This window comes from Myotis nattereri, assembly GCF_964212035.1.
Source record: "Myotis nattereri genome assembly, chromosome: 15".
NCBI classification, from domain to species: Eukaryota; Metazoa; Chordata; class Mammalia; order Chiroptera; family Vespertilionidae; genus Myotis; species Myotis nattereri.
Window position 1 is genome coordinate 5411209 of NC_138090.1, and position 27410 is coordinate 5438618.

A 27410-nucleotide genomic window follows, 5' to 3' on the forward strand; every position below is an offset into this window, starting at 1 on the left:
GAGTGTTTACAGTGGAGCCTGGGCGGGGGTGCGAGCGCGTTCGAAGGGGAAGGGGACCCTCACCCTCCTCCACCGCACCGCCGGCCTAGGCAGGGCGAGCTGCGGGTGGAAAGCGCACAAAACGAAGCAGCGAGGCTCGGAACAGATGGGCAGGAGGAGTGGGGTCCGGAGACCTGCTCCGGTGGGGCTGCTTCTCCGTCTGGCAGCTCTTGCTCGCTGCCTCCCCTCTAGAGAAAGGCTACCCCACTCCGTCCCAGGTCCCCAGTGTCTTCTTTCTCCCTCGAAATCTGGCAGGGAGTTGGTGGAAGTAAGAGCGGCTCTAATGCGTGCAGATGCCCAAGGCCCGTCTCTTGCCCACCTGCTGCTGCTGGCGGAGAGGGACAGGGTCCCGAACTCCCTACGCCCCGGACCAGGGCACTCGTGGCACTTCTCCCAGGGACCTCCATTCCGAAACTTCAGCTCGTTCTCGGGTCCCCTGCCTGGCGGGAGAAGCTAGGGGCGGCGGGGCGGCGAACCGAGAAATCCGCTAACTCCGGGATTTACAGTGTCGGGGAGAGAGCCGAGCCTTCGCCGCCGCGCCCTCCTCCGCCGAGGTCTCTTTAAGGTACTTCGGCGCGGCCAGGCCCGCCACCAGGGCCCGCGGAGCTTCGGATTCGCCGCTCCACCCGGACTTAGTCGAAGAGGAAAGTTGGAAGAGATCGGCGCGCCTGGGATGTGATTGTCATCCTGGGGCTGGCGCTCGAGAGTCTAAGAGAGAGGAGGGGGGAGGCGGGGGGAAGGGAGGGGGCAGAAAAAGAGGAGGGTGGAGAGGAGGGCAGCGGTGGAGAGGCGGGCGCGAGGGAGGGGCGAGGGGAGCGCCAACGAGCGAGAGAGGGAGCCGGGGAGGAAGAGGGAGAGGGCGAGGCGCGCCTGGCGGCCGGGTTGGCTGCGGCCGCCCAGAGGCTCCTGCCAGTCCAACCACCGACTACACCCCGGGAAGGAGGAGCTTCGGGCGCGCACAAGGCGTCAGAATCCTCAATTTCCAACTTAGCATCTTGGCAGGACCTTTGCGAAGCCAAAAGCAGAGCCCCCCAGTGCAAAGAGAGAGGGGGAAAAAGAGAAAGCAGCAAGGGAGGGGGAGAAACCCAGCCGGGCCGAGAGAGGCGCGCACCGGAGCGGGCTCGGCGGTCGCAGTCGGAGGCGCGCGGGAAGCCACCGGGGAGGTGCTTCGAGCCGGAGCTCGGGAGCCGGGGCCCGGGGAGCGACGGCCCGGGGCAGCCGGAGGCCAGGTGCCTGCCCGCTCGCCCTCGCAGGGCGCCGCCGGCTCGTTGGCGGCCGCGGCGCGGCGCGCCCCATGCCCGTGCGTGGCCATGTCCTACCCGCAGGGCTACTTGTACCAGCCGTCCGCCTCGCTGGCGCTCTACTCGTGCCCCGCGTACAGCACCAGCGTCATCTCGGGGCCCCGCACGGATGAGCTCGGCCGCTCGTCGTCGGGCTCCGCGTTCTCACCCTACGCCGGCTCCACCGCCTTCACGGCGCCCTCGCCGGGCTACAACTCGCACCTCCAGTACGGCGCCGACCCCGCCGCGGCCGCCGCGGCCGCCTTCTCTTCGTACGTGGTGAGTGAGCAGGGGCCGCGGCGGGCGAGGGCGGCCGGGGGCGGGCGGGGGCTGCGGGGACGAGGGTCTCAGCGCCCCCCGCGGGCCGCCCCCGCCCAGCCTCGCGGCCCCAGCCAACTTGGGCGATTGTCTCCTCCGGCTTCCCCGGGCCTCCGGCTCCGGAGCTGCGGGGAGAGGGGAGCCGTGTCTGGCTCGGACCGCTGAGCTGGCGGAAAGGGTCTGGGGAGGAGAGGTCCCTGCAATTAAAGAGCAGCATCTGGTTCAAACGTGAGCTCCAGGCCGCCCTGCGATTTGTATTTTTTTTTTTAATTTTTTAAGTTTTGCAATTTGGGGAAACTAGTTCCAAAGAAATAAACCCGGAATCTGAGCAGAAGCGTGCCAAGTTGATGTAAATGTGTTTGGCTTCGCCTTTAATTAGTCCTCCGAAATGTTGCAAATCCGTAATCCTATCTCCGCAATCCGATTGGGAGGTATTAGATTTCTGAGAAGTCGGCCGAGCTGCGGTGCATCCGGGATTTCTCGGCCGGGTGCACTTTCTGGAAAAGCGCCGCGGCTCCGGTTTGGGGAACGTTTTCGGAGGGGCGGAGTGCCGGGCCAGCCGCGGCTTTTCCTTCGTCTTTCTCGGGAGGGGAAAATGCCTTCCCTCCCCTGGCTCTCTCCCGCCTGGCGCCTAGAGCGCAGCCACCCGGGCTGGAAGCGAGGAGTCGCCGCCGCTGCCCGGACCTCTCGGGGTGGAGGGCCCGACCGCGGTGGTCGGATCCGCACACCCGGGACCAACGTGACCCGGCACCCGGGGGCCCACAGGGTTCGGGCCGCGGCCAGGATGGCTTCCAACGCCCACTAAGAACCGGACTCGGGAGTCGGCGCTCCCGCTGCGTTCCGAGGAGGGGGAGGGGTTGCCCTTAGCTCTGCGCCCACCAGCGGAAGCCGGAGTTTGGGCCTCGCCGCCCCGCAGACCCCGGGGCGCGGGGACAGTGTACTCCTGTCGCCCCGGTGGCAGTGGGGACCGTGGCCCCCTCTCACCTTCTTCTTTCTGCCTGTTGCCTGCAGGGTTCTCCCTACGACCACACGCCGGGCATGGCGGGCTCCTTGGGGTACCATCCCTACGCGGCGCCCCTGGGCTCCTACCCTTACGGGGACCCCGCGTACCGCAAGAACGCCACGCGGGACGCCACCGCCACGCTCAAGGCCTGGCTCAACGAGCACCGCAAGAACCCCTACCCCACCAAGGGCGAGAAGATCATGCTGGCCATCATCACCAAGATGACCCTCACCCAGGTGTCCACCTGGTTCGCCAACGCGCGCCGGCGCCTCAAGAAGGAGAACAAGATGACGTGGACCCCGAGGAACCGGAGCGAGGACGAGGAGGAGGAGGAGAACATCGACCTGGAGAAGAACGACGAGGACGAGCCGCAGAAGCCCGAGGACAAGGGCGACCCCGCGGGCCCCGAAGCAGGTTGGTGCGCGCGGGAAGGGGTGTGCGGCGTGAGAGTAAGAGCCTGGAAAGGGCGGGCGGGAGGGGGGACGTGCGGAGAAGGGGCGCCTGGGGCCAGGAGGTTGGGTGGGAGGCTTGGCTTTGCGGGCTGGGACGTGCCCCCCCTCCCCCTGCCCGGAGGCCTCTAGGCGGCTCACGGCCTGGGTTTCGCCCGCAGGAGGAGCGGAGCCCAAAGCGGCTGCGGGCTGCGAGAGGCTGCAGGGGCCGCCCACCCCCGCCGGCAAGGAGACCGAGGGCAGCCTCAGCGACTCGGATTTTAAGGAGCCGCCCTCCGAGGGCCGCCTCGACCTGCTGCCCGGGCCCACGCGCACCGGCGGGCCCTCCCCGGGGGCGCGGCTGGCCGAGGACCAGGGTCCTCACTACCCTTCGGGCGCCCCGGCGCCAGGCCCACATCCAGCCACCGGGGAACTGCCGCCCGGCCCCAGCGGGCCCTCGGTCATCCACTCCCCGCCGCCGCCGCCGCCCCAGGCGGTGCTCGCCAAGCCCAAACTGTGGTCTCTGGCCGAGATTGCCACATCCTCGGACAAGGTCAAGGACGGGGGAGGCGGGAGCGAGAGCTCTCCGTGCCCACCTTGCGCCGGGCCCATCGCCGCGCAGGCTCTCGGAGGCAGCCGCGCCTCGCCGGCCCCTGCACCGTCACGCTCGCCCTCTGCGCAGTGTCCCTTCCCGGGCGGGACGGTCCTGTCCCGGCCTCTTTACTACACGGCGCCCTTCTATCCGGGCTACACGAACTATGGCTCCTTCGGACACCTTCACGGTCACCCTGGGCCCGGGCCAGGCCCCACGACCGGTCCGGGCTCGCATTTCAATGGATTAAACCAGACGGTGTTGAATCGCGTGGACGCTTTGGCTAAAGATCCGAAAATATTGCGGAGCCAGTCCCAGCTAGACCTGTGCAAAGACTCTCCCTATGAATTGAAGAAAGGTATGTCCGACATTTAACGACATTTAACGCGGGCTGCGTCGGTCCCGGACTTTCCTAATTTATTTAAAAAAAACAAAAAACAAACACATGGCCTTGGCAGTTATTTTTCCATCAACAAGAGAGAAAAAACTACGCCTCCTGTTAAAAAGTTTATAGTTGATGGAGATGGATGACATAAAAATGTAAACATCTCCACACACGCGCACGCACACACACACACACACACACAAATGTCTTAACCCACCGGAAAGTTAAAATAAGGATTTGTATTAAATCTTATTCTGTATATTTAATGTAGCATTTTGTATTTAAATTGATAATTCAATATCTTTGAAGTAAATTATGAAATTAAGACACCTATACAGGCATCTAATGGTTTTTTTGTAATATAAGTATATACATTTGTGTCCCACCCCCCCCAAAAAACAAACTGTTTCATAGTTTAAAAATACAAGTTTAATTTAATTTTTTTTTACACCTATTGATTTTTTTTTTCTGGGTATGAGCTAAAGTATTATTACAGAAAGGAATCAGGTTATACTCTTAGATTTAAAAAGTAAAAAGAAACTGCAGCCTTCTTTGTAAAATGCAAAGTATTTAATTAAAAGAGATTTTAACATAATCAGAGCCTCAATGACTTTTTAGAAGCCTCAATACACTGTCCACCGCCTGGGACACAAGGTGCAAACTGCAACTTTTTTTCCCAAGTGGGGAGGGCAAGTTTCCATAGAACCTCGGGGTGCCAGGGTTTCATCGCAGGCTGCAAGCCCTGGGGAGCGTGGCCCTGCCCAAGGCAGGTTTGGGTCACTGATGCGGGGCTGCCTGGGGGAGATTGGACCCTGGAGGGAGGAGGAGAGAGAGACCCAAGTGTATGCCCAGAAGGGAGAGAGGAAGGCAAAGTCAGCTAGAGACACGCACCAGCCAGAGCTCCGTCGCTTAACCTGATTACTTCCAATCAGTGCCGTGTTTTATGCAAAGCAATCAGCTGGTGAACTTTGCTAATGAGTTCGATTTTATGCCGGATTTAGCCATTATTACTATTTCAAAGGTGCTGCGGGCTACTGCGGGCGGGAAGCGTTAGGGGGTGCCAGGGAGAAGGCCTTCCCAAATCACTTGTCTGCGTTACCCCTTCCAAATTGGGCATTGATCCCTTCCTGGGGTTTGATCAAATTAGTAAATGTCCTCTGTTTGATGGCGCGGAGGGTAGGTGGCCCAGTAGAGTCCCCGCGCCAGTCTCGGGGCTGGGGCCGCGGGGCCGGCGAGGGCACGGTTCCCCCCTTTCACAGGTAGGTGTCACACTTGTCCTGAATTTCAAGCCTGCACTTTGCAGGGTGGGAGATTGGAGAGTGGGCGGAAGTGGGGGGAGGGGGCGCCACAGGGGCTTGAGGGAAGAGTGAGGACCCCGAGCGGATCTGGAGAGCCCTCGCCGCCCCCCCCCCCCCGCCCTCACCCCTGCAGCGGGCCCCGTTTTGTTCCAGGGGCCTTCAAAAGTTGGAGGAAATGCGCCCCGATAGCGATGCCTCTGTGCACGCCACCGGGCTTGTCATCGCTTTAGCACGTTTCTATCTCCGACTCAAGAGTTCCAGTAGCGACAGAAGCAGTTTTGAGGTTGTTACAGTCTCGTCTGAATCCCGCATATTTCACCTCGACGTGTGAAAGGTCGGGATGCGTCTCCAGCGGCCCTGCGCCCCAGGCCCTCCCGCGCGGTCGGTGCTCGCGTCTCCATTTTGCGCGCGGACGTGCGGAACCGCGGGCGAGTTTTAACTTCGTGGGAAATTTTCGGCGGTCGGGGAAAGGGGAGGGTTTACTGGGGGGGAAAAAAACAAACAACTCCAGCGAGGGGAATTAATTTGCTCTATTAAACTCTTGCCTGAGTGTAGAGAGAATGTGTTTGCACATAACACCGGCTTCATTAGGCTAAATCAAGGTGCACTGATTTGCATTGCGACTCAAGCTTACTTTATCCCTTCTTGCTTTTTTAAACACACCCCAAACTTTCATCGGAGTTTTGATTTTTGCTGGGTTTTTTTGTTTTTGTTTTTGTTGATATTGTTATTGCTGTTGTTTTTTAAGCAGCCACGGAGCGCTGTTAGCTTGTCCTAATTTAAACGAGTTTGAAAGCTTTGTCCAGATGTGTTCCCCACCCTCCCCCCCCCCTTCCCTGGAACAGCGGTCGACTTCAGATTTTAAATTAGCGAGAAAATTCACGCAGGGAAAATGGTTTCAAAGCTGGAAGTGCGAGTGATTAAATATGCATGAGGCGATCGTATTTTTATTTTGTCCCTTTAATTATAAATGATTTTTTTAAACAATTGAATTCCAGGGACGACGGGCCCTACCCTCCTCGCGCCCCAGCCCCCTCCCCCCCGCCCCCTGCAGCCCGGCTCACAATCAGCTTTTTCGCCCTGTTGATTATGCAGCCCCAGGAGTCACCTTGTCTTCTGAAAAAGTCAGAAGAATAGGCTGGTCCTCTCCTCTGAAGAGAGAGAGTTTCAGGGCGACCTCAGCTCTGCAGGGTTTGGGGAGCCCTGGCCCGACACCCTGCCCAATGGTTTTTCAAGAGAAAATTGCAGGCCTCCCTGTGTCCCCAGAGAATATGGAAATGGCGGGCGCGGGCCGCCCCAAGTCTGGTTGCGGGGCTCCCTGGGAACGGGAACCGCACACGGGGGAGCCCCTCGGCGTTTCTCCTCAACGGGGTGCCGCTCGGGGAGCCCCCAGGCTGAGGAGCCAAACCACCGGGGGCTAGAAGGCTGGTGCCGGAGTCGCCCCCTGCTCCCCGCATCCCTCCCGCCCTTGGCCCCTGCAGGGTCTACGGTTTTCTTTGCGTACTTCGTCTTCAATAAAATTAGGGGTTTCTCCTTTGCGGAGCTGGGTTTTCGGTGGCCAGTGGTTTCTTGGGTGTCTGGAGTCCTTCCAGCTTGGGGGGGCGGGGGGGGGGGGGCGGGCGGCCTGCCGGCCAGATGGAGGTTTGGGCATTTAGAAAATGCCTCGGGCATTGAATCCCAGAAGTAGCTGCATGTCTGCAGGGTCCTCAAGCCTCCACTGGGCCGCGTCTTGGGCCGAGCCGGAGGCGATGCAGTGCGCCTCGGAGGAGAGGGAGGACTTCCGGCGAGTGCCAGCCTGGGATGGGGTTAGCTCGCAGGCCTGGGCTGGGGCGCGGAAGTGGAGCGAGGCCGCGGCTGGGACACCTCCGTGCTGGGGCTGGGAGGGCATTTGCCACCTGCGCTCCGCTGCACTTAGGAACCAGGAGGCCCTGGATCCCTGGTGGTAGAAACCATGGGATCACTGAGTTGGGTCTATGCAGTCCGCGCCCCCAGAGGCAGCGCCCCACGGGGGACGGGGTGAGTTCCTTCCTTTATCCCTCGGTGCCGGGAGGAATCCGTTCCTGGGACTTGGCGATGAGGAGCGAACAGCCCAGTCCACCCCCGAGGACGCCTAAGAGGGCACTGAGGAGAGGCTGTGGAGGGGGGCCGCCTCGCCTCGCGGTGCCAGGGCCCGAACTGTTCCCTGGTCTGGGTGCGGGGCCTGCATCGAGGCCTCCTAGTTTGCAGAGCGCGCGGAGCCGCTCATTCCCCATGAAGTGCGCGAGTCTTGGGGCGCGGGAGGCGGGAGCGGGCAGGGGGTCGTCGCGCGCGCGGTTTCCAAACGGGCGGTGGCCTTCAGCGCACCTTTCCCCCGCCGCCCCCCTCCACCGCCCCCCGCCCCCCGCAACTAGCCGCCAGCTCGGCAGAAGCCTAGAAGCGCGCTCAGCAAAGCGCCCGAAGTGAAAGGAGTGTGATTGCGCTCCCGGGAGAGAGCCAGAGCCGGGCGCGGCTGCAGCTTAGAAAGGGCGCCGCCTACCGGTTCCCGGGCGCCGCGCGGTTAGCGGAGGAGGAATCAGGCGAGGCCAGGCTCTGCCCCCCGCACCCACAGCTGTGCCTTAGCTCTGAACCCCAAGCGGGCCAAACGTTAACCGCTCCACCACCTCATTCGCTTCTGCCCGGGACCCAGGACCCACTTAACATTGGGGATTTGGAGAGCAGGACCTGCGACTAGAACTATTTTCATGCTACAGGTTCCCACCGTGACTCAGGCACAGTCTGGAAAACCAGGAGGGGAGCTAAGAAATAGGCCTGCGGCTGACATAGCCGGAGGGTGGGGGCTGGGGCTGTGCGCATCCTGGCCGGTCGGGGTCCCGGGGCTCCCACGCCCCTTCAGGTGCCTGCACTGGAGGTTCTGCTGGCCCGGGCTCTGGACCCCGCACAGTTTTGTCTAATTTGCGGTTCGGCATATCTGAGGTCGACCGTGCAACCTTGCCCCTCAGGCCGGTTCTGACTTTTGGACTGTGGGTTGGACCTCTGTAGGTAGGAAAAGGAAAAACAAAACAAACTTGCCCTCCAATGCGTCAGCCCCTCCTATTTCGGAAGAACCTTGAATGAGGTCGACGTGGCAAGGCAGGAGGTGCTTCCGTGGGCGTCCCCCAGCGCCCCTCCCAACGCGCTAACGGGTAGAATCAACTGTCCCCCCCACCCTCCCACCCTCGCTCCCTGCAGGGATATTGGGGGGAAACGCGGATGCGCCTTCTGCTCGGCTCTTCGCATCACTCGCCACTCGGCCACCGGCCACCAAACAGGAGTCACACCAAAATCGGGCCTGACTAGCACCTGGCCGCCTGCACCGCCCCAGACTAGCGAAGGCCGCGGGACTGTCCCCAGCCCCACCCCGCGGTCTCCCTCTGTGACCGGGCGGGAGCGGGTCTCCTTTTCGTTTGAGCGCGAAATGCGACTTGGGTCCCGGGCACAAGGCGTGTCCCAGGTTGTGGACTATCAGGGGCTGGCCTCTGAGGCCGTGCTCCAGCTCTGGCTGCACCCCTGGCTCTGGCCTGTCCCTCGGGGCTATTGGGGTCTGCGGCCTCCTGGCGACCGCAGTCCCCAGTCCTAGATCCCCAAGGTCGCCGGCCAGGCCGCGCTCGCTTTCAGCGCCCCAGGAGCCCGGCGGGCGCAGACAACACTTTCCCCGGTGCGATCTGCTTTTTGCTCCCAGCAAACCCCCGGCTCCCCGCGCTCCCGCCTGATGGATGCACATGTAAATGCGCGCTTATTTAATTGGATCAGGCCCCCAGATAAAAGGGATAAACGGCTCCCCGTTTGCTAACTTGTTTTCGGAGGCAGGCGTGCGGCGCCGCGTGGAGGGGAGGCCAACGACGGCGCGGCGCGGCGCTGCAGCTCCTGGCCGTCCGCTCGGCTGCAGCCGCGGGCCCTCCTCGACCTGCTTGGCCCGTGCCCTGCCCGCCCGGGAGATGCCCGCGGGGCCTGCTGGGCACCAGGACGGGGAAAAGTGCGACGGCGCTTGCAAGCACCTCACCCCTAACCACATTCTCGGGCCGGTTCCCCTCCTTTCTCACCCAACTCCCCACGCAGGAGCCACCCCGGCCGGGCCCACTCCTGGAAGGCCCCAGGCGGCGCCTTCCACCCCAGGTGGCATTTTTTTCTATCCCTCGGGTGCCTGGGGAACCGCCCTGCAGACAGAAGGACCCTTCCCTGTTCCCAGATGGCCCTCCTTTGGGGCCTGAGCTTGCTTTGGGAAAGGGCTGGAGACCATGCATGGGGCCCTTCCCCCGATCCTGGACGCGCGCAGCACACACAGCCCTTCCGTGTGGTTTCCAGGTGTCCGGGAACCCCAACTTCCAGGCGTTGGGAGGAGAAAGGGCTGCCTGACGCGTTCCTCCCCGAGGGGGATGGAGTTGGGAACTTCAGCGCCTGCGCGTCCGGCCCCGCCACCCTCAAGTTCGTCCCCGGATTTGGGGCCTCGTATTTCCCGAAAAGTTTCTCTTCTGCTCAGACGAGCTGGGGCGGAAGGTGGTGTGGGCGAGGGCCAGAGGCCCGACGGAACAGCCCGAGGATGGGTGCAGAGGAGCCGGGCCCAGGGGGCACCCTCGGCGGAGACCCTCGCCCAGTAGCCCCCGAGGCGGGCGGGGCGGGGCCGGGCGGGGCCGGTGCAGCCGGGCGGGGCAGGGCGGCCGGGCCGCGCCCCGTCGCCCAGGCGCTGATGGATTGGCTTGTCAGGAGAGCGCCGTGCGCCGGGCCCATCAGAAACCACTTACCTCGCTAAACTGAAATTACTGTCTTTTCAGGAGCTAATTTGTGTAACTCCCATGGAGGGGCTTGGAGGGGGCTTGATGAGGCATAAAATGATGATTAATGAATTTATGGCCGCCGCTCATCAAACAAGGGCTGGCGAGCCCGGGGGGTTCGCACCGGTGGCCTGGAGGCGGCGCTCCGCACAACTGGGGTTTGGCCTCCCGGGGCCCGAGCGCCCACGGGGTTTCCCCTAGAACCGACCAGGGCCCTGGGCGCTTTCCTGGACTTTAGCTGCTTTCTGCTGGCCGCCCGGATTCGGATTGGGGCTCCAGGTTCTAGCTGGGCCACCATCGCCCCCTGCAGGCTGGCTGCTCAGCCTGGGGGAGACCAGGGCTCCTGAGGTTGCAGGCCCAGAGTGGGTGAGTGGGGGTTAGGGGGCGCTGAGAGGAGGTCGGTGGCCTCTTTGGGGGCCTCAGCCTCATAGGAAACAGGACTCCGAGTGTGACCAGGGCAGCCCAGACAATGTGGAGATGGAGACACGGGTTGTGGCTTACTGGTTTGGGCCTTGGTGGCTCAGTCCTCCCTCTGCAACTTAAAACGCTGTGTGTCTTAGATCAAATAACCCCTCTGAACCTCAGTGGCTTCCTCTGAAAAAGGGGCCCTGGTTTTGTGAGGATTCTAGTGGGTGGCCTATCGTTGTCCAATACAGTGATTAGGGCTGTGCTGTCCTAAAACGTCACTTCATGGAGACCCTAGCCAACGCCTGGGGGCAAGGGCAGGGAGGGGAACAGAGCTTCTGGGTCCTGACTTGGGGAGGACCCTGCCAGAATGGCTGATGTTCCTCAGCACTTCCCTCCTCTCCCCCACCTCCTCTGGCCACGCACCCCTCCCCGGGGCTTGGTCTGGGGGGTACACTGGGGAGCCTGGAAAGGCAGTGAGACAGGAGTGTGACCTGATCAGGGCTGAACTTTGGGGAGCCGGCTGGACCTGACTTGGGATAGGGTTGAATTTCAGGTTCGTCTCCAGGACAATTCAGAGCTCCTCCTACTTATAACCCACCCTTTGTCTGCAGGCTCCTGTCTTTTGAAATCTGTCCACAAGGGCCTTTTAGCTACTTCCTCCGGTCAAGTACCTGCAGCCTTATGAACGGATACATTTAGCTGGGATTATTTACCTACCTGCCTCCCTCACACCTCCCCTTTCTCCCTTCCCCTCTCCCCCCTCCTCTCACAGGCCTGCCCAGATCTCCCAACAATCGCTCTACCTGTGACTCCCTTGCACATGCTGCTCTGAGGACACAGAGCACAGGAAATCCTGTGGCATTGGCCTCTCCAGTGGAATGCTGAGGCTGGCCTCCATTTAGCGCAGTTCCACCGAAGCTGCTCCTTTCCCTGACTCCAAGGACACCGATCGAGCATCTGTGATATCCCAGGCGCAGGGTTCTAGGTGCCCAGGGTGCGGAGATAAACAAAACAAAGTCCCTGCCCCGCCCAGCCTGCCCTGAAGCTGACATTTTAGAGGAGAGATGGAAGGCCAACAAATGAGTGTGATAATGGCTTGTCCTGAGGTCCAGGTGATGAGTGCTGGGAGGAAGATGAAGGAAGGGAGTGTGCTCATTCTGTGAGGGCTGTCTGGGAAGGGTGAAGGAATAGCATGGGCAAAGGTCCTGAGGTGGGAGCGGGTTCAGACCGCAGCAAGGAGACGTTTGTGGGAGGGGATACGGCCCAGGCAACGTTATAGGTCCTGTTTGGTCCTGGTGAGATCTTTATTTTTTAATGTTTTTATTGATTTCAGAGAGAGAGAGAGAGAGAGAGAGGCATCAATGATGAGAGAGAATCGTCCATTGGCTGCCTCCCATACGCTGCCCCCCCCCCCCCTGCTCCCAGTGAGGATTGAGCCTGCAACCCTGGCATGTGCCCCAACCAGAAATTGAACCATGACCTCCTGGTTCATAGGTTGATACTCAACCACGGAACCACACCGGCCCGGGGAGATCTTTGGGTTTTATGATGAGAGAGAAGAAGAGATGGAGAGTTTTAAGAGGAGTGTCAGGATCGAATGTATGGTTTAAAGTCAAGTGTGAGGCGCTAAGACTTTTGGAGGGTAAGAGCAGAAGCAGGGACCCGTTCGGAGGCTGATGGAGAGAATCCAGGGGCAGGTGATGCTGCCTTGGACCAGGGAGGTAGCCAGAGAGGTGGGCAGGAGCGGTCAGAGTTTAGCTGTGCTTGGAAGGTAGAGTCAGCAGGCTTTGCTGATGGGTTGGGTGTGCGGGACGAGAGGAAGGGCATCCTGGAGGCCTCCGAGGCTGTGGGCCTGAGCACCTAGCGGCATAAGGGTGACTGGTGCTCGCTGAGATGTCAGACAGTGCAAACCCTACAGCAAACACATCCTCCCTCCGGAAACCGGAGGCCTCAGAGCTCTCTGACCACGGCCACCTCTCCTTTATACGCGTCTTTCTTGTTCCTTTTGTTCTCCGTGGAGAAACTGAGGTTGGGGAAGTGCCAGTGACCTGCCCAAGCCCACACCTGGAGCTGAGAGGCCGAGCCCCATTGCAAGCCCAGGTCTCCTGACCCCCCGGCTCTCTCCCTCTGCCTCGCCCAATCTAAGTTCTCCGGGATATCTCTATTTTAACAGAACTCCTGGGAACAAAACGCCTTAACAGAGAAGAATGAATTTATAATGGTGGCACCTCAGACACCTTGACAGGCTGTCAAGGGAGATATTTTTAGGCCGGGCTGAGAAACATCTTAGCCCTCCTGTGAGCTGCTGGGGCAGGGCCGCCTCCGCAGGCCTCCGTGTGCAAAGTGCAGATGAGGGCGACGCCAGGCAGGTGCCCCGTCTCCCAGACAGTCAATGGCAAGGAAGAGCAGGGACTGTCACCCTGGGGGGGGGGGTGTCCTTCCCTAAATAATTGCTCCCCGAAAAGATTTGCTCATTTCTCCTGTTGGAGGTTGATTCCCAGCCTGCCCACAATGATCTCACATAATTGCAAGCAACATTGCATGTTCCTTGGTCCATCACGTTGCAGAGCAACTCCTAGCAAACAGAGAGTTGAGTTGGAGGCGAGTTCCTGCATGATGGGGCTTTCATGCATTTATTTGAATTTCTTTCCTTCCTTTCTTTCTTTTTTCTGAGTCTCGGTTTGACTGTTTTTTTCCTCCTCAATCCCCTCCTTGACTGCTTGTGTTGTCTCTATGGTCGTCAGCTCGGGCACGTTTTCTGTAAAAGTCTCGGTGGCTTTGTCCCCCAGGGAACCCACAGGCCCTTCGGAACAGCATCCTGACATCTTTCAAGCAGAGTGAGACATCTGTTAGCTCTCGCTTCCGCATACCCTCCCAGCTCCCGAGCCCCAGACACCTTCCCAGCTAATGCGGTCTGACATCAGACTAACCACCCAGTTGTCATTTCTGAGGCTTTGTTTTTTTAGATCCAAACCACAAGGTTTTTTTTTGTTTGTTTGTTAGTTTTGTGTGCCCTCTATTTGTAGCCAGCATCTAAATCCAAACCCGGCGGCTCTTTTTTTTTTTTTTTTTCCAAAGACTCCTCCGTGCAGATGTTCCCTGGCTGTCGGGGACTGCTTTTCCTGGATGACAGAGGAGAGTGGATTAGTAGCAACTTAGAGAAAAGGGCTCATTTGGAATAAACACCACCTCTTCGCTCCATGAAGAGTGTGGTAAAAAGATCGTCAGCCTGGTGTATTTTGGTTGGTGGAATTGATTTCCTGTCCAGTTTTTTTTTTTCTTTCTTACTCTTTTTTTTTTTTTTTTTTAATTTTCCCTTTTAATCTGGGAAATGGCTGACAGGTCCTAGCAGACGCAGGGATGTCTGGGAAGCCTCCCAGGAACCAGAGACCGCAAGGACAGGGCCCTCCCTTTGGTCAGGGCCCCTCGAAATGGACTCATCTGAACCCCACCCTCCAGACCCTTATCTTAGCCTCCGACTGTTGAAACTACCATTTGTAGTCATTTCCTTCAAATGTGGTCACCACTTACTTATTTTGAAAAGAGAAAATATGTATGCTGCTACTGTAACGGAGAAACCAGTATCGCTCCGCACGGACAGAAGACAATTATTAAAAACAACAACAACAAATGAACTGAATGAAGTCCTTGGCCCCCTGGGCTTTGAGGGCGACGGGCATCTCTCAGCACCTCTGCCTGTTCCGGAAGGTCTCCCAGCCCCATGCCCCGTGCTGCGCGGCTGCACTCACAGCTCAAGGGGCCACATGGGTACCTCTTCACTCCCCACCCGACGTCATCGCATGTCCCGTCAGAGCTGCACTGACCACCTTTTGGCAAACAGTAACTGCTCCTTTCCCACATGTGGAAACTGAGGCGCCAGAAGGTAGAGCGACTTGCTGCAGGTCACACAGCTGGTGGGTGACAGAGCGGGGGGGGGGGGGTGGGGAGGGATGGTGCCTCCCTGCCCCAGCCTGCTCCCTGCGCTGTCCCCTTCTTCATAAGCCTTTGCACGCTCATCCCCGTCACAGGGCATGCTTAGGGGTGGAGGGCGGGGCAGGAGCACCTCACAAAGCTGCGGTGCTGTTGTTCCTCCCGTCCCCCTGGTCTGGCTCTGCGAGGTCCAAGGCCCCTTTTCATGCCTGTGGGTCACCCTTGGGGGTAAGAGGCCAAGGTTCACAACCTAAGCTGCTCTTTGACCCCACAAAGGACTCGGGCCCCGTCCTTTCCTCTGCGGGGGAAGGGGCGGGGGCTGGGGTCCCCAGCTCTGAGCAAAGTGTGGAGAAGGGTTGGTGGGCTTGAGGGGCGGATGCTATCTCCTGCCCCAGCCGTTCCCCAACATCCTTTCTTCAGAGGCTCACAACTGGGAGGTTCCCATCCCACTCCCCTCCTTCCTGAAGCCACCCACGGGGACACAGGTAACTTTCTTTTTTTAAAAAAAAAAAATACGTTTCTTTTACTGATTTTAAATATATACTACTTATTGATTTCAGAGAGGAATGGAGAGAGAGAGAGAGAAACATCAATGATGAGAGAGAATCATTGAGCGGCTGCCTCCTGCACGCCCTCCACTGGGGATCGAGCCTGCAACCCAGGCACGTGCCCTTGACGGGAATCAAACCGTGACCTCACCCCCTGGTTCACAGATGGATGCTCAACCCCTGAGCCATGCCAGCCGGGCTTTCTTTCTTTCTTTCTTTCTTTCTTTCTTTCTTTCTTTCTTTCTTTCTTTCTTCCTTCCTTCCTTCCTTCCTTCCTTCCTTCCTTCCTTCCTTCCTACCTTCCTTCCTTCCTTCCTTTCTTTCTTTCATTGACTTTAGAGAGAGGAAAGGAGAGAGGGATAGAGAGATAGAAACATCGCTAAATGGGCTGCATGCCCCCTACTAGGGATCGAGCTGGCAACCTGGGCATGTGCCCAGACTGAGAATCGAGCCAATGACTTCTTGGTTCATGGGTCCGTGCTCAATCGCTGAGCCACACCAGCCGGGCCAGGCTAACTTCCTTTAGTGCTAGTAAGCGGGAGGCTGTTGGGTTCCTGGCTGTAATGTCACCCAAAGCCAGCCCCTACTCCCACCCACCCCTTGCCCTTCTCTTTTCTCCCTGGACGAGGGCCTTCAGCAGAGCTTGCTGATGGGTCGCACCTCCCCCATCTGCCCCCGAAGGCGTGCCATGCCCGTCGGTGGCCCTACAGCACACCTGCCTGGGCTGGGCATCCGGCACCAGCTCTCAGTCCTGCTCCAGGCCACACAGCCCGCTAGCTGAAGTCAGGACCGCCAGCAACTCTCACTCAAAATGCCCCAACCGAAGTCAAGTCCCTCTCAATTCCTCCTCTCGCCTCCACCCCAGATCTGCTTCTGTCACCTTCCTTCATGCAGCCGCCTTCCTTCACTGCCAGTGGAAGGGCTTGGAAACACGCAGACCTCTCCATCCCCTGCCTCCCACGCAGCCGCCCCTCACGTCCATAGATCCTCCTGAGAGTTCTCCCACCTCCTCCCCTCCCCTCGGAGCCTGTGTCACCGGTGGACAGACGGCAGCTGACCCTCCTGCCCGGCTTGCTGCCCCCGGCGTCTTCACAGACCAACACAGAGCCCAAGGCCTGGAGCGCCCTGCATCTTCAGTACATGTTGGTGGGAATGAGAACAAACGTATGGACCCCCAGGCAATGTCCTTTGTATCTTCCCGTAAGAATATGCATGTCGAGCCCTGGCCGGTTTGGCCCAGTGGATAGAGCGTCGGCCTGCGAACTGAAAGGTCCCAGGTTCGATTCCAGACAAGGGTACATGCCCGGGTTATGGGCTCGATTCCCAAGGGGGGACTTGCAGGAGGCAGCTGATCCATGATTCTCTCTGATCATGGATGTTTCTGTCTCTCTCTCCCTCTTCCTCTCTCTCTGAAATCAATAAAAATATATTTTAAAAAACCACACAAATGTATTAAAAAAAAAAAAGCAATATGCATTTTGAAGCAGCTCTGGGGGCAGACAAAGGGAAGGTCAAATCCTGACTGTACTCCGTTATCTTGAGTGTATTAGTAAGACATTCAATGACGGAGAAATGTACACAGAGGGCCCGGGACCTGAGGTGATGGAGAAGGTGAGCTCAGCCTCTCTGAAAGTCAGTGTCCTTGTCTATAAAACAGGAAAACAACAGTCTCTACCCCAGAGGGTGAGGGTGAAAGGAGATCATGGAAGCCAAGCCCACCAAAGCACTGGTTCCCTCTCCATCAGTGTAAGCTCTTGCCATTATTCCTCAATAAAGAGGGTTTCATCTTATCTCGAAGGACACCCTCTGAGAATTTCCAGCATCATGTAGCGTGTTTCCCCCCAGTCCTTAACTATATCTTTTTGCTGACCAGCAATGGTTAAGATGCCTAGAGTTTTTTTTTAAAAAAAAATAAAATAAATAAAGCTTATTTTAAGAACCATTCCTTGGAAGATTATTTCATTACTTAAACTTTCTGCTGACTCATCTGTTCCTTGGTAACTGAGTCTTTCTTTACCAATAACTTTAATTACATCAATCACTCATTCCCAAATCTGCTGAGTAATGAGAACTCCTAGCGGCAATTACCATGGACTTCTGTCACACAAGCAGGGGCTTGTGGAGGGAGAACAGGCCTTCCTTCCTTCCTTCCTTCCTTCCTTCCTTCCTTCCTTCCAAATAGCCATCAGTACTTCAAACAGGGAAACTATGTTTAGCTTTCATGATCTGCTATCTGTCCATCTACCTCTCTATCAATTTATAATTAGCAATCTCCATAGCAGGAGGAATGACAACTCATAACTTCTCAATTGCATGGGATGAAATTTGTTTCATCCGATATTTCTGAGTCATAAGGCTCATGTCTCCACCTTGGGGGTAAAATAAATGATGTTTGAGAATTCCCACACCTTTGCTAACAGTTGCTAATAGCATCCGTTTAAGGGTTAACATATTAACTAAATAATTGTTTTGTTGTCCATAATAATAGCTACCTTATTGAGCTCTTAGGAGATGCCAGTTATTGTACTAAACGTTTACATACATGATCTCGGGAGAGCTCCATCCAACCTATGGAGGAGGTGCTCCTATTATCCTCATTTTACAGATGAGGAAACGAAGGCACTGAACGGTTTACTTGTGTAAGTAGGTGTCAGAGTGGGATATGAAACTGGGAATGTCTGACTCTCATTTTCTGGGCCTTGATGGAGCCGGGGGGAGTTCCTGGCTGCTCTTTGCTGCTTTAGGCGTTTGCTGTTTTTCTGGCTATTCATGGCTCAATTCTACAGCGAGTAGATGAAGGTACTGGCCATGTTCTGAGCTTGAAATGTTATCTGATGCTGCAGGGAAGCAGTGAGAGGAGTCAGATGCAGGTGGGGTGTGGTGAGTGCATCTCATAAAACCCTGCCCCGGAGTGCACGCTCTTCCTCCCCTCCCCTCCAGGCCCTAGTCGCCTCCCTCTGAGGCTGTGACATCAGCCCCCTCACAGGCCTCCCCATCTGCAGGCTCTCCCTGCACCTTCCCATCCTCATTCTCTTAGCTCATCAGCCAGGAGACAGAGCCCGGGGGAGCTAGGGGAGGTTGTAGGGTCGGAGAATCACAAAATCAGAGCTGAACTTCAACACGATTGAAGCCCCAATTCCTCCTTGTGTCATTGGAAGCTCTTCATCTGCCTGACCCCACTCTCCGATGTGACCCCGTCTCCCAAAGCCCTTCATGGGCATTTTGCTGGGGTCGCACTGGCTAAACAGTCACTCCCCAAGCCCTTTTCCAGGCTGGTTCTTCAGCCTCAGAGCAGCCCATCCCAATCACATTGTCTAAATCCCTTCACAGTTCTGAGATCGACTCGAGTGCTTCTAGAGGTTTCTAGGGCTTTCTCAATGGCTCGTGCTCACCCTGCTTTCTCTCCGTGGGGGCTGCTGCTGAGGAAGGAACAGCAGAGTGCCAGGCTCTGGGGTCAGTGGAGCTGGGTTGGCATCGCACCTCTGCCCCGTACCAGCTTCGTCATCTTGGGTGAATGGCTTAACCTCCCAGAGCCTCCGTTTCGCCACAGTAAAGTAACGATGATGGTATCTGAGTCCCGGGAGCATGTCTGTGGAGTGTTGTAGGGGTTGCTCATTCATTCTAGCATCCTGACAGGGCCAGTATGGTCACTGGTGACATTTTGAGTGGCCCCGCTTAAGGACTGGAACCAAGATGTTTCTTGGCATTGGGTGGTTCCATACGCACATAGATCTGGTTCTGAGCTCTCGTGGTCCACTTGGCTTGAGCCTGGGCCATACCTTTTGTCTTACGAGGGCTTCGCAGTGTGTCTTTAAGCCGGGGAGGGCAGGCCTTGCTTTCTCCTCTTCTTTATCGAAACCAATTGAGCATTTCATTCCCCCACACCGAGTTCTAGATGAGTTGACCAAGCGTTTAAATCACGTATCTTTGTCGACTCTACAAAGAGTGTAAACCAGAGTGTACCAGGCCCAGAGTCCTAGCTTCAGAGTCATGGGGGCGAGAGCATCCAGGAGATGGATGCTCTGAGGACACAGGATGAGGGTGTAAGAACGTACACGCCAGGTTCTATCAGAATCCACCTCGAGAACCCGGGTAGCCAGTGCTCAGGGGAACCTGAGGGCCCGGGGGTCGCACCTCGGTGGGAGGGAGGACGAAGGCCTGTGCGGCTCTGAGGCGGGTGGGCGAGGAACCAGGAGGAAGAGTCACCTCCGTGCTCTTTGTGGGGGTGGAGCTGGCCGCATGAATACTTGGGCCCTCCAGGCACCCACACCCAACGCGGGCAGTTTCCTTACTTCCATCTGGGCTTCCTCGGTAGCCCCGGCCCAGTCCCGAGTCCTGACTCTTCCCTATGGAATGCCGATCCAGGGATTTGGAGCACCTTGGGATGAAGAGCCGGCTGGGGGACCACGCTGTCTGGGTTCCTGTCCCTCCAAGCCCTCCCTCCCCCGCCCCGCCTCAGCCAATGACACCACCATCTAGAAACCTGAGACTCAGTCTCAGCCCTTCCCACCTTCTCCAAAGTGTCACCACCCCCCCCCCCCCCCACTGACCAAATCTGGATGAGATTTGGTGGGTTCAACCTCCTCAATCCCCACTACCCTTCGTTCCTCCCGCCATCCCTGAGACCCACTGTCATTTCTCACCTCCTGGGTGACGCCCCAGCACGAGTCCTGCTCCCCGCACGGAGCCGATGTTCCCCCTGAAGACCAACGGCGTTTCCCTCCCTGCAATACTTCATGGCTCGCTGCTGCCCTCATGCAAGGCCCCAACTCCAAAGCACGACGCTTCTTCAAGCTCTGTGCTCTACACCTGTGCCCCTGCGCCATTTCTATGCACTATTTTGTCTCTGGCTGTCACACATGCTATTCCCTCTGCCTGGCAGGCCCAGGCCGTCACTCTCTCTCTCGTCCTTTCTACAGTCAGCGCTGCTGTAGTAAAAGGTCTGTGCGCAGTTAAAGCTCCCTCCTCCCTCGGTGCTCTGCCCCTCGCTGTGCTAGAGGCATAAAGTAGGGGATAAGCACAATTTGCCAGTCGTGTGACCTTGGGAACTTAATTCTCCTCTGAGGTTCAGTTTCTCTATCTGTAAAATGGGACACCCTCATGGTGACAAGAGTCCATTTCAAAAGTGGACATTTCAAAAGTCAATGTATGCTTCGGTGTCTCGCAGGATTGTTGTGAGGGTTAAGGAGGTCATGGCAGGCACATTTTTATAGGCCAGAAGGGGGATAAACAAGGCATAAGGCCCAGTCCTACTCTTCAGGAACTTTCCATGAGATCTGATTCCTACCACCAGGGCTAACAGCTCTTGGAGGGCCATTGCCTTCCTTCTTTTTTCATAAAGGAGCCCCAACTTGGTTTGGGATGGCAAGTACCCAGAACTAGGGGATGAACCATTTATGTCCAGGCCAGCTGAGATACTTCCATTCCCCTTGGCCAGAGAGATGCTCACTTTCTCAGCCTTCCTTGCTGCTAGGGGATCATGTGATCAATTCTAGCCAATGAGACATGCAGAGATAGATGTCTACTTCTTTCTGAATATCAGCCTCAACGTTTGTAAAATGAGGACATGGGGTCAAAGAACAGTGATGTTTCACTTCCCCACCCCCTACTTTTTAAGAGTAGAGGATCTCAATTTTTTTTTTCCTTTGGTTCCAAAAAATTGCACATGGAATCCTAATATATACAACAAGAAAAGCACAATTGCCCACATTGGAAGGGAGATGGGCGAGTGCAGGGCCCCTCTCATAGGCTTTGCAGGCAGCCCCTGAAGTATGTTTACAAAACAACACGTGGAAAACCACTGGGTTGGAGCACCTCTGCCTCCTGTAGTAGACGTGTGATTTTATTTGTGCATTATTTTTGGACATTTATTCTGGGCCAGTATCCTTCATTTTTCTCAGGAACCATCTCTCCTTGCTCCTGGATCCGTATGGGTTGGATGAAGTTAATTCAATTCTGATTCTCAGGCAGGACATATTATTTAGGCCTGACCAACAGTCTCTGCCCCTGGATACAGTGATTGGTTCAGGAATGTGCACATGACCCCGTTTGGTGCAGAAAGACTGAGATCTGAGATGCTATTAAAGTTGAAGAGAGGTAGAGGCCTTCCTTTCCCATTGAACTTGAACCCTGGGACGATGAAACCTGAGAGCAGAGCCCACATGGAAGGGGACAGAGCTGAGCGATGGAAAGAGACCAGATCTTCAAGACTTTGAGCCCTTGGATAAAGCTTTGCCTGAAGACAGACAGAGCTACCACGGGATTTTTTGTGTTTGTGAGGCAATAAATTCCCTTTGGTTTAAGTAGTTTGAGTTTTACCTTCTATTTCTGTAACCCAAAGAGCCCCAATTAGTACAGATCCTTTCCAGACCCAGAATCCTGGGATCTTCTGAGAGGCAGATATGCAGGCTGTTCACAAACTGTCCAGGGGTCCTCCTCCTGGGCCTGTGGTAGGGTTGTGAGTAAGCATGGCACCTGACTTCCTTGGCCAATGAAATTCGAGTAGAAGTGAGATGGGTCAGTTCCGGGTGGGCTCTTTAAAAGCCAGTGCGTGGTTCACCACTCTTTCTCTTTCCCTCCCATAATGATGTTCCAGATGGCGGAGGTTCCATCAGCCTGGGTCCCAGACTGAGGACGACGTGGAGCAGAGAGCCCTGCTGACCCTCGATGGATATGTACCGTGAGCAAGAAATAAACCCTCGTTGTTTTAAGCCATTGAGATGTTGGGTCCTTTGTTACAACACCGTACCTGAGCCTATCCTGAAAAACATACTCAGAATTCTTCTTCTGCTCCTCCCACTTTTCCTCCTCCTCCTCTTCTTCCCCCTCCTCCTTCATATCCTTCTTTCTCCTTCTTTCCCCCTCCCAGTGCTGCCCTGCTTTGTCCAGCAGTCAAATATCACTCCATTTCTTATCTTCTGTCCAGAGATGTTAAAAGGCATCCATGAATGCTCATCTCCTGCCTTCCCAATGATATCCAAGTGGGCATTGGCAGAGATAACCACCGTCCCCCTATAAAACCATGCCCCTGGCATCACCACCGGTGCCAATCAATCGCAGCCATCAGTCAGGCATCCTTCCCAGCACTGGCATGAGCAGGCCAACTTCCTAATCATATTCCTGGACTCACAGGGCTTTGAGTTCTGGAAGAAAACCTTCTCCAGTAATCCCCCCTCATTAGCTTATGACAATTAACAAGATCCTGAAGGTTGCGCTACGGTATTCATAACATAGTGCTCTGCCAAGATTGAAAAAAAAAAAAATCGATGATTAAAAAAAGTTACATTGGCCTTCATTGTTAATAAGCAATTTCTAGAGCGGATCGGTTAATTAGGCCAGAGCTCAAGATCCTGCAGCTGGGGTGGAGGCTTGGCAATGACTGAGTTCTTCGGAAAGCAGAAAAGTAGAAGCAAAACATTCCTAAAGCTTGAATGCAATCATCATCACTAACATGTAGGACACTGGGGTAGCTCAGGTGACTCAGAATTTCCTGCCGACCAGGGCCAGGCAGCCCACGCAAACACGCACACAGCAGGCCTGATGGGAGTGGTGGGGACTGTGGGGAATTCACAGGGACACCTTGCCTACATTCAGCTCTAGCCGATAGTCACCACACAGGAATGCAGGCCCCGTGTTGCTAGTTCTTTCAACACATTTTTTCAGGAAAATTTAACATCCACAGACATCGTCGCCGACATCACATTTCCCCTAAAATACGACTGTAACATCCAAACTTCGTGAGCAACCGCAGGCAGAATGCTTGATAGCATATAACAGGGTCAACCTTCTTATCTCTTTGCACTGGGAATGATCTCCATTCTACAGACCAGGAAACGGAGGCTCAGAAAGGGGCAGTGACTCACCCAACAAGACATGGCCAGACTCTGAAACTCAAATCCATACCCACTGATCCAACTCGACTGCTTTCTCTTCCTCTTGTATCCCAGCTGTGTCCTCACAGCGCAGGTATGTGACAGACAGGCTCACTGCCCACCCCAGATTCCTGCTTCCACCTCTGAGGGATGCGAGGTAGGTTTTCCATGGGAAGTCACTGCCAGGACTACATTTCCCAGCTTCCCTCTAAGTCAGTGGTTCTCAACCTGTGCGTCGCCAACCTGTGGGTTGTGACCCCTTTGGGGGTCGAACGACCCTTTCACAGGGGTCGCCTAAAACCATTGGAAAACACATATATAATTACATATTGTTTTTGTGATTAATCCCTATGCTTTAATTATGTTCAATTTGTAACAATGAAAATACATCCTGCATATCAGATATTTACATGACGATTCATCACAGTAGCAGAATTACAGTTTAATGAAGTAGCAACGAAAATAATTTTATGGTTGGGGGTCACCACAACTTGAGGAACTGTATTAAAGGGTCGCGGCATTAGGAAGGTTGAGAACCACTGCTCTAGGTGAAGTCATGTGACTAGTTCTTGCCAATGGAATCTGATAGGAAGGAATAGTTGTTATCTCCAGGCATCAGCAATTAAGAAATGAGTGTGCTTTCCCTACTTTCTCTTCTTCCACCTCTGACACAGCAAGCTTGGCAACCATCATCAGAGATAAAGGAACACAAGGCAATAAATCTGGGTTTCTGAGTCATCATTTTGAGGAAATCTACCTCCAATCAGGAGCATTCATTGGGACTTGACATCAGGGAAAACTAAATTTCCATTGCATTTGAGCCACTATACATGTTTGGTTGTATTTGTTACAGCAACTAGCATTACCTTGATCATAAAAATATGAATGGATTTCTAAAAATACCCCCCCCCCTTCTGTTTCAGTGGGAGGACTTTGTAATGGACAGGTCATCTACCTGAATCCAACAGGACTTGGGTGAGAAAAGGACTCATATTAAGTTTGGTTTCTGGGGATGGGGGTTGAGTGGCCCTGAGTGTCACTGCATCTTGTCTCTCCCCCCGCCGCAACCCCCACCCCCCGCCCGCCTCAACCTGGCTTTGAAGAAGGACTTGTTCATATTTCAGCTGGAGATGAACATATCATCATATGAGCCCTCCTGGAGGAAGACAAAAGACAAAACAAGCATTTGGCCTGTCTGGGCCACACACCCTCAACCAAGATAGGAGTCAGCATGTTTGAGAACATCAAAGACAGTATGATATCTTAAGCATAAGGAGATTACCATTTACAAAGGTTTGCCCCTCGGCCTGTTCCCAGGAATCCAGCAGACAGCGCCAGAAGGGACAATTAGCATCACCCATCTACAGCGGGGTCCTCTGCCAGCTCATGTTTGAGCTTTCTGCTAGATTGGGGGTGAAGGAGGCAAAACCTGGTCTCATATTCCAACGAGAACCCTCCGTACACAAGGGGGGTGTTAAAACACCCTGGGAAATGAGAGCATGGGTACCAAGTCCTGGGGCAGAATTCTGCCTCCACACATACCAAGCCACTGAGAGAGAGAGAGAGAGAGAGAGAGAGAGAGAGAGAGAGAGAGTCTTTACCCACCTTCTTACAGTCAGAAGCAGTCAGCGCCCTCCTAAGCCAGCCAGTCTATACAAAAGCAGGCCTGAGATGGTCTTCGAGAACGGAGGAGGGGTGAGGCATAGGGCTGTCTCTTTGAAGCAAGAGGCCAAGAATATCTCAACACACTCCCCAGTACCAGCAACAGTAGGCAATGGATGGGGACCAAAATCCCTTACAGCTGTTGGAAACCATACCCTATTCAGAGATAATTGGCAATTAGTTAAACAACTCCTGTTTAAAATACTCCTCCTCTCCACCCTCAAAGACAGCTGTGTTTAAAAGGGGGCGGGGAGAGACTTCTGAGGAAATGTGGAAACCTAATCTTCAAGTCAATAAAGCAAAACAGGAGTAAGCGAGTGAGAGGATTTAAAAATATGGACCATCTCTCGGAAACCCACTGCTTCAGATTCCGCTTGCAGCATGATATGGCCGTCAGTTTGGGGGTCAGAATGGCCGAAGTCTGAGTACCTGCCCTGCCATTGACCAGCTGTGTGAATCTGGCTAGTTTCTGAAACGTGTCTCAGACCCAGTTTTCTCATCTGGAAACTGGGGATGATAATGATGGCGTTGTGAAGGTTAAGTGGGAGGGTGCAAGGAGCCTGGCACACAGTGTGTACTCAGAAGTGTTAGCCCTTAGGCACACACGCTTCTTAAAATCCAAATTCCTCAGCCTGGCTTTCAGGGTCCTCCACAATTTGTCGCCGGCCTACGCTTCCACACTCCCCCCTTTTTATGTCCTCTATGAAGTAGCAACGGAAAGGAAATGAGTCCCCGAGGCCTTAGTCTCCCAATCTGTGAAATGGAATAGATGAACTGGATTCTCTCTAAGGTCCCTATCAATCCTGTCCTCCCATCTCAGGTGTCAGTCATACCAAGTCCTCAAGATCCGGCTCAATGGCCACCAGGAAGCTTCGCTGGGAAGGAAGGGATTGCTACCTGTAAAGCTCAAACCGGTTGCAAACGCTTGGCCCTTTTGATTGACCTGCACTATATTTTTAAACAACAGAAACTATTGCAAAATAAATAAATAAATAAATAAATAAATAAAAATGGAGGGATTTCCAGCTTCTCTAAAATAAGTCAGAAGACCTAGCAAATCTGGCCCCACGTTCCTGGACAAACGCTATCCTCTGGAGATGGGTCACTGCTGCCCCCTGCAGGTGGGGCAGGCACTTACAGATTTCTCCACCTCTGATGTTTCCTGATGGACTTTGCCTGCCTGGACCCTGGGATTATCATCATCTCCTCTCTGCCCTCCTTTTCTTCCCCCTCCTCTTCTTCATCCCCTCCTCCTCACACCCCTCTTCCTATTTTTATCTTGTAGGAACCACTTATTGCTTTTAAAAATATATTTGTATTGATTTCAGAGAGGAAGGGAGAGGGAGAGAGAGAGAAACATCAATGATGAAAGAGAACCATTGATCGGCTGCCTCCTACATGTCCCCTACTGGGGATCGAGCCCCAACCCGGGCATGTGCCCTGGACGGAATCAAGCCCTGGACCCTTCAGTCCACAGGCCGATGCTCTATCCACTGAGCCAGACCAGCTAGGACCATTTATTGCTTTCCACCAGCAGCTATTGCCACCCTCCCCACCATGGCAGCCCTTCCTCCTCGGCCCGCTGCCCCGACCCATGTCCTCACTGAAGTTCAACTGCCCCCCTGCCTCTGAGGCTGGGAAGAGTCAACCACCGCAGAGCCACTGACTGCAAGAAAATCAGACAGCGCCAGAGAGAGGGGGAGGCAGATCCATAATTTATGGTATGGCAGAGTGTGAGTGACAGGCAGCAGCGGGAGGCCTCAGCACCTTATCGATCCTTTCAAAAAACCTGCGAAAGGGCCCGTGCTGAGGGCCGGGGGAGGCATCGGAGGTGCAAGCGGGGGCAAGTCCATTAAGGACGCACCGCAACCAGGCCGGCCGCCGGGGTGGGCAGGGAGCTCGGGCAGGTGGGGCGCGCGTGCACACACACACACACACACACGCACACGCACGCTTCCGATCGATGACACCATGTCAAACCATAAAATGCATGCGTTGGCTCTTAAGCCAAATGTGCGTGAGATTTTTTAAAAGCATTGATTCAGGATGGATCAATGGAAATTGAGGCCTATATATGTTTTTTTTTTTCCCTGAGCAAAAAGGGGGTAATGACACTTTGCAGAGAGGCATCCGGCAGGGGTGAGAAGAGGAACCGTTCTATGAGGAGTGCCTTCTCCTTCTCTGGCCACCAGAGAGCTCTGGGGGTTGGGGGAGGGAGGGGAAGGTCAAGTGCCTGCTGCCGCTTGCCCTCCCGCAGTGGAGGTGCTCGCTGTAACTGGGGTGTCCACCTGTCCGCATCCAGGAATGATTCCACTCTTTCTCCACCCGCCCCCCCCACCCCCAGCAAATCCAACCAGCTCACCAGCAACAGACATCCAGGACCCCCCCACCCCACCCCACCCCTACCCCCAGTTTTACCATTGGCACTGCTTACACCTGACCCACCTCTCACTGTCCACCTTCTCACCCCGCAGCCAGACGCCCCCCCTCGCACCCAGAGTCAAGGTGGGTCCTGCGTGATCTGAGCATCCTCCTGGCCTGACCTCCCCTCCTCCCGCTCTTCCGCTTGCTCGCAGGCCCTGGTGCCCCTGCCCACCCCACCCACCCTGCCTCATCCCGTGACCCATGTACATGCTTTCCCATAGCACTCAGCACGACTGATAGGATTGCTGCTGGTGGTTTGTTTGTCTGTGATTTTTGAATAGAATGTGAATTACTTGAGGGCAGGGACCTCCTGTGTCTTGTGCACTCATATAGCCCCGGAGCTTAGGGTTTGGCACAGAGTGGGCGCTCAGTAAATATTTGTTGAAATAAGGGAAATAGGGAATGAGAGAGGGAAGAAAGGAAGGAAGGGAGGGAGG

The 27410-nt window shown here is 55.5% G+C and overlaps 1 protein-coding gene across 2 annotated transcripts; it reads left to right on the plus strand.

Annotated features, from left to right (window-relative positions):
- The first annotated feature begins 920 nt into the window (after positions 1-920).
- On the plus strand, positions 921-21730 carry IRX5 (iroquois homeobox 5). 2 transcript variants are annotated; one of them, XM_081106849.1, is made up of 4 exons: positions 921-1598; positions 2649-3054; positions 3251-4018; positions 21612-21730. In XM_081106849.1, exons 1-4 carry the CDS (start codon positions 1350-1352, stop codon positions 21674-21676), a joined length of 1488 nt encoding a protein of 495 aa, XP_080962975.1. In that variant the 5' UTR covers positions 921-1349; the 3' UTR covers positions 21677-21730. The 2 variants fall into 2 exon arrangements, with proteins under 2 accessions (XP_080962975.1, XP_080962976.1); XM_081106850.1 differs by lacking the exon at positions 21612-21730 and having other exon boundaries at positions 1069-1598; positions 3251-4632.
- The last annotated feature ends 5680 nt before the right edge of the window (positions 21731-27410 follow it).